The 8,962-nt window shown below is 37.2% G+C and overlaps 1 protein-coding gene across 1 annotated transcript; it reads right to left on the minus strand.

The window, feature by feature from the left end:
• Positions 1-6,396: 6,396 nt before the first annotated feature.
• LOC111893186 (nuclear polyadenylated RNA-binding protein 3-like) lies at positions 6,397-7,065 on the minus strand. Its single transcript, XM_023889255.1, has 3 exons — positions 7,018-7,065; positions 6,577-6,976; positions 6,397-6,476 (listed from the first exon to the last, which is right to left on the minus strand). The coding sequence occupies exons 1-3, from the start codon at positions 7,063-7,065 to the stop codon at positions 6,397-6,399; spliced, it is 528 nt and encodes a 175-aa protein (XP_023745023.1).
• Between the last annotated feature and the right edge of the window lie 1,897 nt (positions 7,066-8,962).

Below are 8,962 nucleotides of genomic sequence, written 5' to 3' on the forward strand. Positions count from 1 at the left end.
CTTAAACCTATGCACACAGTGAGGAAACTCACCTTGCACTGCTGAAGTCCTGCTGATACTTCGTTGGCTGCTAACTGACAATTGCCCGAACTGCTGCTTCCTCGACTCCCGAGCTATCATTACCCAAAATAACAATTAGCCTAAACCAATAATTCTCCTTAGGGTAAAATGACCATTTTACCCCTAGACCAACTTGGTCCATATCTAAGGCCTAAACCATGCTCTAAAATGGACCAACACCAGGTAGGCTTCCCAAGCCCCGTAGTGGCCCACTAATGGCCAAATTTGCTAAATTGGGCCCAATCCCTCTAATGGGCCTTACCCTAATCCCAAACAAATACTTGGCCCAACTTATCTGATTTCTGATTGCCCACTATGGCCCAAAGACCCAAAGTCCACTGCTTGGCCCAACCCAAGGCCCAAAATACACCGAGCCCATAACTAATGAGTACACGGGGCATACTCCTCTGTACACTAAGCGTACTGGCTGAATGGGGTGTATGTTGCGCGTACCTGCATGTACGCCCAGTGTACTACTATGTTAAGTCACTTTTCCATTAAGTGCTTAATTCTCCATTCCAAAAGCTACAATCACATATCCAAGTCCTTACTAATGTCTTAATCAATAAAGTCGGTTACTTGGTGGCTTGCAACCCACCAAATGAGCCCAAACTTGAAATGTGACAACAAACTTCCATGAAAAGGGCTAGATCTTATGCATGGCTACAAATTGTGTAACGCCCCAAAATACGGGCCAAAATTTTCATTTTTAATTAAGTGATTTGCAAAACGTTTGTAACAAAATATCATTCGACCATATCATTTAATAAAACATATCTCGTGTCTATAAACCAAAACGTAAATCATAATAATATCAGAGTACAAATCCTAGAATTTCTCATAGTGCGGAAAAACAAGAGCGTGTGTGTGATATGCCGCTACCGCGCCAGCTCCTTCCCCTTGGCTGAAGAGGTACCTGAAACAACAACTAAAAACCGTAAGCACGAAGCTTAGTGAGTTCCCCCACTGTACCACATATCATATAACCACATATCATACATATATTGTCAGGCATATCTGGGTGCCCGACCTACCCCTTCGGTCCTCTCGATTGAATATTAGCTAGCATATCTGGGTGCTGGCCTACCCTTCGGTCCTCTCGACCGGATACTAACTAGCATATCTGGGTGCTGGTCTCCCCTTCGATCCTCTCGACAGGATGTTGGGGACTATTTCACCCCTACTACTACTATATAACACATATCACATAATCTATCTATCATGGCTGGGCATGACCGCCCCTTCGGCCCTACCGACCGGTAAACCGGGGACTATCTCCCCTACTGTCACTAGCACATAGCATCATATCATACTAGCACATAAACATAACACAGGTGGTAGCAACCCTAGATGAATATAATAGAGACAATCATCTAATCATACAACTTCTACTGGTGGGCCGGCATTGTGGCCGTAGACCCACTGCTACTGGAAGGTAACTCACCTCGAAAGTAGCTGCTGAAAATCTGCTTGTTGAGCGCCTGACTGCTGAACCGGTAATCCTCCGGCTAGAATCATGAACATAGATTAGACACTCATAAATACCCTCAGGTCAAATGACTGACCCTCCCCTGGTCCAAGGTTAACTCCTTGGTCAAAGTCAACTTCCAGTTGACTGAATTCACTGAGTCATGGCATAGAATCGCCGAGTCCTTCTCCTACTAACCCGATCCTACTCGATAAGTCCTTCTTCCCACTCACTGAGTCACCCTTAACTCACCACTTGGGACGATTGAACTGACTCGCGACCCGACTCGCCGAGTCCCCACGAGCAGATCTCCTGCTCGCTTCCAAATCCTCACCAGAGCATCTTTTTTTGAGGATTTGGGTTTGTGGGACTATTGTTACACGCTAAATTGCTAATTCCGCATGCAGATACGAAGGGTTGGACCTCCAACACTTTAACCCCTCTCACTCAGTAACAGTTCATCTGAATCGCCGAGTTTGAAGAACAACTCGTCGAGTACCAGGCAATCTTCATAGGACTCGCCGAATTGTTCATCCAACTCGCCGAGTCTAAGGCCATCTTCATAGAACTCGCCGAGTTCCACTTTGGGACTCGCAGAATCCCTTGACCCATTTCCCATATAGACCAAATCTAAGACATGCAACGCTTCAAAACCATGGATCTATATTCCTAGGGCATGCTTATCACGTAAAGTTGAAAACTTTACGTGCATGCATGGCCCTACAAGCTCCAAAAGGCAAATCCAAGCTTTTTATGAGGTCGTACACTCAATAGAGACCTCAATCACTCCAACCATAAAAGCTTTATACTTCTAATACGTCCATAATGTCTAGATCTAAAGTCCTTTCGGATCATTAAGCACAAACACAAGGAGTATGGTGTTTTAGGGATTGAAAACCACCATTTTAGGGACAAAAGAGAATCTAAAGAACTAGTGATCAAGGTAGGGGCTTTTCTACCTGAATGGAAGCCTCTTGCAGTGTAGATTCTAGATCTACCTCCCCTCCTTGCACACTACAACCTCTTTCTTCTTCTTCTAAGCTCCAAACCTTCTTCACAAAGCCAAAATCACTCTCAAGAACAAAATGGGGGCTAGGGTTTCACTCTTCAGCTCTCTGGAAGTGTTAGGGACAAAGGAGGCCAAGTTAGAGCATTTAAATAGGGTGCAAACACCCGGATTAGGGTTTTTGCCCAAACAGGGTCTACTCGCTGAGTCCAAAGTTCAGTCCCCGCGTCTTATCCCGCTCCTACTCGGCGAGTTGGTCCATCAACTCGCCGATTCCAATGCAAAAATGCATTATTTTAAAAATGTTAATTACAAGGAGTACGTACCGGGAACCAGGTGCTACAAATTGGCCCTACATACTGAAACTTTACTGCTTATGGAACCCTTTTAGCTCTAAGGGTGGCAACCCAAAGCTCAAAAACAAAGTTGCATCATAAAGATTCGTTCTTTGGACCTAAAAAGGTCCAAAGCTTCATAAACTTACATCTAAGCTTCTATAAGGAAAGTTGGAAGCTTTATACCTCAAGATGATCTGAAATGGAACCAAAATCTCGGATCTACTGCTTCTCCTTTGATCCACCGCCTTGCTATGCTCTTCACTTGCTTGGAAAATCGCTTCACAACACCAAAATGCTCTCTAATGGCCTCCAAAGCTCCAAGAACACACAAGGGAGGATTAGGGTTTCGTGGTGGCTGTCTAAAGATGAGAGGGAGGCTGATATCTAGGGCATTATATTCTTCATATAGTGCTTTGCCCCCAAAATTAAGGTTTTGGATCTCTGAGCGTACGTTGGGCGTACGCCTCTCCGCACCCGCGTCTATATGACTTTATACGTTAGGCGTAACCCAGCTTACGTTGGGCGTACTCTCGCGTCTATCACCTTGCATGCATGGTCCTTCCTTGCCATCTTTCTTCACTAAGGACCAAAAATGCTAATAACTTCAAAGTGCTATAACTCCTTCATTCTAAGTCCGTTTCCGACGAACCTGATATCCACGAAAAGGTGGCGAGAAACCCTACGCTCCTAGTCACACCCCCAAGTGTAACACCTTCTGGATAAAACTCGAGACCCATAAAAGACCAAATCGTCTATACCCTTGGCCTCCGAAAACCACGAGTATTTTCAGAACTAGGTGTTACAATATATATATATATATATATATATATATATATATATATATATATATATATATATATATATATATATATATCTGGTTAGGTTAATGTGAGAGGACCTAATTTTGGGAGACGCAATCTTAGCCACTCATTTTGTAGATTAAAAAATATATTTTTAAAATGCAAAATAATTGAAAATTTTTTATTTTTTTAAATATTATTTTCGTCATTTATATTTTCCAAAAAAATAAATAATAAATAAATAAATATTGTTTTTTATATATTCTAGTAGAATATTAGAATATTTTACATATCTGATAAATCTAGTAGAATACTAGAATATTCTAACATTCTAAAAATTATATTATAATATTTACATTGTAATATTATATTAGAATATTTTACCTATTTTTCAAAAAAAAAACGGTAATTTTTATTTATTTATTTTACTTTTTTTTAGTAAATAAAATGACAAAAATAATAATTAAAAAAACAATTTTCAGATTTTTCCTTTTATTTTGTATTTTAAAATTATTTTTAGATTACGTCTCACTATCTCATAAAATTAGCATGTCTCAAATGAAGTTGAATATATATATATAGGAGTAGGATCAAATGAGAACACCAAAATGGCTGAGAATGAGAGAACAAAATATATTCAATTGTGATTCAATGTATTCATTTGTGGATGAATGATAAATTTTTATGTCTTTAATTTCAATTGAAGAGAAAAAGCATATCCATGTTGATTGTGCGTAAAATTTTATCATTTCTCCACAAATGAATATATTTGTCCTCACGTTCTCAACCTTTTATGTGTTTTCATTTGATCATTTCCCTATATATATATATATATATATATATATATATATATATATATATATATATATATATATAAATGAGTTCTATGGAAAACGAATAACTAGGGTAACATATGCTGGAACCAATAATAAAACGACACGTGTCCATTTCTTATTCACAAGTAATGTATTGTGGATGTTATTTATATAGTTACCCTAAAGTGATGTGTTGTTAGATTTTCATTGGTTCAAATATGTGTTGCCATAATCATTCATTTTCCATATAACTCTTCCATATATATATATATATATATATATATATATATATATATATATATATATATATATATATATATATATATATATATATATATATATATATATATATATATATATATATATATATATATATATATATATATATATATATATGGGAAAATGACTTATGAAGGCAACTAATTATTTTGATTGTCCACATATAGGTAATGTTCTTTTTTTGTTCTCAGTAATGAAACCAACTAGTTATTTATGTTCATATTTAGGTAATATGAGCGACTATTACATGCTTTTGCTTATGTGGCAGCCATCTGGCACGTGACTTGAATACATTGCACCTACATGGCATTGTGCATATATTCTCTTCGTTTACAGTATAAGAAGTCATTCAATCACACCCTTGATTTCGAACCCTAGATCGACAATGGCTTCTTTTTCCTCATCTTATTCTTCAAAATGACAAGATGAATTTCAAGCTGATCATCCATGTTATTGCAACTTACCATCTCGTGTGTAGACTTCAAGAACCCCTGACAAACCTGGAAGAAAATTTATAGTTTGTTAAAACTCGATGATAATCAGTATTTTTGAATACGTTGCAACTTTCTTCTTCTACCCTTTCTTCTTATTCATCCCTTAATTTAAGATTTTTTTAATTTTTCTTCAAGAATGGAAAAAGTCCAAGCTGTAAATTCTGGAAATGGCTGGATGAGGATGAAGGGAGGATAGATGGACGAAAGCCTTACTAGAGGAAACCAGAAGAAAGATGTAATTTAATCTTGAAAATTTTCATTCATATGCTGCTCAAATTTAGCCTGGGTAGTAGAAGCAGCAGCATACCAGAAAAGTGTACTGAACTATTGACCCTTGAATTTTTTTCATGAAGTTAGCACATTTGTGTGTAACACATGATCTATGCTCTGTGCAAGTACCCTTTCCTTGACAGCCTCAAGTAATCCCTGTCAGCATTACAAACAAAAGATAAACTTCATATAAATTAAGTATTAAATAAAGAGAGCATATAAAATCATTACTTTGTGTTGGTCTGATATAAATGTCAAACCATGTCTATTTCCCATTCCAATGTCATCAAGGAGAAGGTCAACAAAGCACTTCCATGTTTCTTTACTCTCAACTACAACCACAGCCCAAGCAAGAGGGTAGATATGGTTTTTTGCATCCCTACCTACAACAACAAGCAACTGACCTCTGCAAACACCTTTTAAGAAGCAACCATCTAGTCCAATTACATTTCTACAACATTTAATCCATCCATCCTTCACACCCTTTAAACATACATAGAACTTTAAGAAGTAAGTGGCTCCATCAGGCATGGCATCTACATCCATCTTCACTGTTGATCCAGGGTTAGTCCTTTTTAGCTATTCTCCATAGCTCCAAGTTTTAGCAGAGTGTTCGTTTAAAGTACCCTCTATCTCCTTAAATGCATACCTCCTTGCATTTTTGCACTATCCCACACTTGCAATCAAATTAAATGTCTTGCTAACTTTAGCCTTTAATTTCCTCACACTCATCTTTGGTTTCTATAGTATCTCATTCATGAAATGATTCCCTATCCATTTATAGGTAACAATGGACCCAAATTTGAAGACTCTTGAGCAATTGTGGTTATCAATTAAAGAGTTAATCTGGAATGACCTTTCATTGCTCATCCAGGTTGCCCACAACCTAAAGGGGCAACCTTTATTCTTCTTGTTCTTCTTACCTTTACAACACTTCGCCAGTAACCTGTTATGATCACTTTTTTCATACCACAAATCATACCCATTCTTCACTGCATAATTGGTTAGACATAGCTTCAATTGCATTGGTTTTGAAAACTTCATACCTAGAATTGGCACCATCTGATCCCATTCTTGATTCTCATCATGGACAGGGAATACAACCTCATCATCTTTTCCATCATTAGGTTGATTATCATCACTAAGCTTACCTGAAAGTTTGTTTAAAAAATCGTCACCAACAGTTTTGTTAAAGGTATGGACTTCTTCATCAACTTCTTGCTCATATGCCATAATATCATCCAAGTTATCATCTTCATCACTGTCATCCTCTTCTTCCTTGTGATCCTCTTCTTCATTGTCATCCTCTTCTTCGTTGTCATCCAAATCATACCAATTACCATCTGATAACACCTCATTTTCAGCCCAATCAAGGATTGGATCATTTTGGTGGTCAATGTAGACATCCAACTCAGCTTCAGGAGTATAAGTAGCTTCAACAAACTCCTAAGAATCAACATCGCTGTCTATTCTTATAATACCCTCACCCAAGGTTTCCTTTCTATTAAAGTAGTACACATTATCACAACTCCCATTGGTTAAATTCCTAAGCCACAAAAGAAACTCTTTGTACGTAAATCCTCCAAAATCGACATCACGCACTGTTATCTTTTCGAGGTCTAAGTAGAGTTGGTGTTTCTAGGGTTTGTAGAGAGAAGTTGAGGAAAATTGTTATTTATAGAGAGAAGGGTATTGGTTGTAATTTCTTAATTCTAAATGGTTCGAACTTGTTTTTTACCTAAATGATTCCAATGCTTTTGACCGATTTAGGGACTAAAATTTAACAAATCAAATGCATTTAATGGTTGAACCTAGTGTTGTAAAAATCGTCGAGTTGGCCAATTACTCGACCAACTACTCCCTACTTGGCCCTTTATAGGTAAAAGTTACAGAATCTGAGTACTCCCCGATCGGTCCCTTACTAAAGTGAGCAGTGTTGTAAAACTTGGCCAACTCGGTGATTATTAATGATTTATTATTTAACACATGCACATATGATTATTACTATATATATATATATATATATATATATATATATATATACACACATAAATATATATATATATATATATATATATATATATATACATATATATGCACATATATATATATATATACACATAAATTTTCAGTAATTATTTACAAAGTGAGACCATTGTGTGTTATAACATCCCAAAAATTACAATAAATTTTAACTTTTGAAAAACAACCCAAAACCATAAATGTTTACAAAACCATTGTTTCAAAAGTGTATTTCAATAATTAGAGTGTCCCAAAAAACTAATATCATAAAAACCAAAAGGATGTGCACGATCACACCTTTGCCTTGTAACGATCATCTGAAGTACCTAAAACAATAAACTAAAACCGTAAGCACGAAGCTTAGTGAGTCCCCCCCCCCCAAGTGCCACCACACAACCATACAAATAACCGCATGCATATATGAGCCTTCAGCCTGACTGTACCACCGTGTTGGGCCTACAAACTAGTTGGACCGCTCTTAGAGCCTTCAACATGACTAGACCGTCACACCGGACTTACAACCTATCTGGACCGCCTTTTGCCTTCGGCCTGAATGGACCACCTTGGGTATCTTGCATGAAGGCTAGGACTACCTCAAACTAATCAACCATATCACATAAACATATATCATAACAATCAATACCTGGCAAGCACATGTAGCCATACAGATCTACAAATCAACACCGTATAGTCACATCCTATATACCAGGATACATATCTAACATATCACTACAACATAGCAACATCCTATATAACAGGATATAGATCTACCAAATCATTACAACATAGCAACATCCTATTTACCAGGATACAAATCTAACAAATTACTACATCATAACAACATCTTATATACCAGGATACATATCTAACATATCACTATAGCATAGAAACATCCTATATACCACGATACATATCACTACAGCATAACAACATCCTATATACCAGGATACATAACCAAGTGGATTGGTCTTGGTGCCTTCGAGCCATAAGTATAGTGAGGAAAACTCACCTGAATCGAAGAACTCTGAAACACTACAATACAATCTATTTTTCAGTATTGCTTGTTCCCGCGAATCCACTAATACTAGAACTAGATATAATCTCAATCAATAGCCCAAAATCTTCAAGTTTGATCCAAAGTCAACAATCGGCAGACCCTCATAATGTCACCATCTATGGCTCACGTCGTGAGCTACTACAGGACAAAATAGTCGGTTCTTACACTCGTCACGAGGTGACATGCAACTTCCTCACATCATGAGATTCGTTTGAGTGCTAATTCAATCCAAAAACTTCTTAATCCATTAAGCCATTAGTCCATCTTTTCCAGTAGGCTTCCTAACACTCCTAGGATCATAAAAATTAATGCTTTAAGGTCTTGCATGTCCAATACAAGACTTGAGCTCAAAC

The sequence above is a fragment of the Lactuca sativa genome, chromosome 8 (genome assembly GCF_002870075.4).
Source record: "Lactuca sativa cultivar Salinas chromosome 8, Lsat_Salinas_v11, whole genome shotgun sequence".
In the NCBI taxonomy this organism is placed as follows: Eukaryota; Viridiplantae; Streptophyta; class Magnoliopsida; order Asterales; family Asteraceae; genus Lactuca; species Lactuca sativa.

Coding starts and splice junctions, on each gene's coding strand:
- LOC111893186 (XM_023889255.1), bottom strand. CDS start 7,065: ATGGGAGTTGTGATAATGTGTACTACTTTAATAGAAAGGAAACCTTGG. Junction 6,977..7,017: donor TAATAGAAAGGAAACCTTGG/GTGAGGGTATTA, acceptor GTTGATTCTTAG/GAGTTTGTTGAAGCTACTTA. Junction 6,477..6,576: donor TCAGATGGTGCCAATTCTAG/GTATGAAGTTTT, acceptor TGATCATAACAG/GTTACTGGCGAAGTGTTGTA.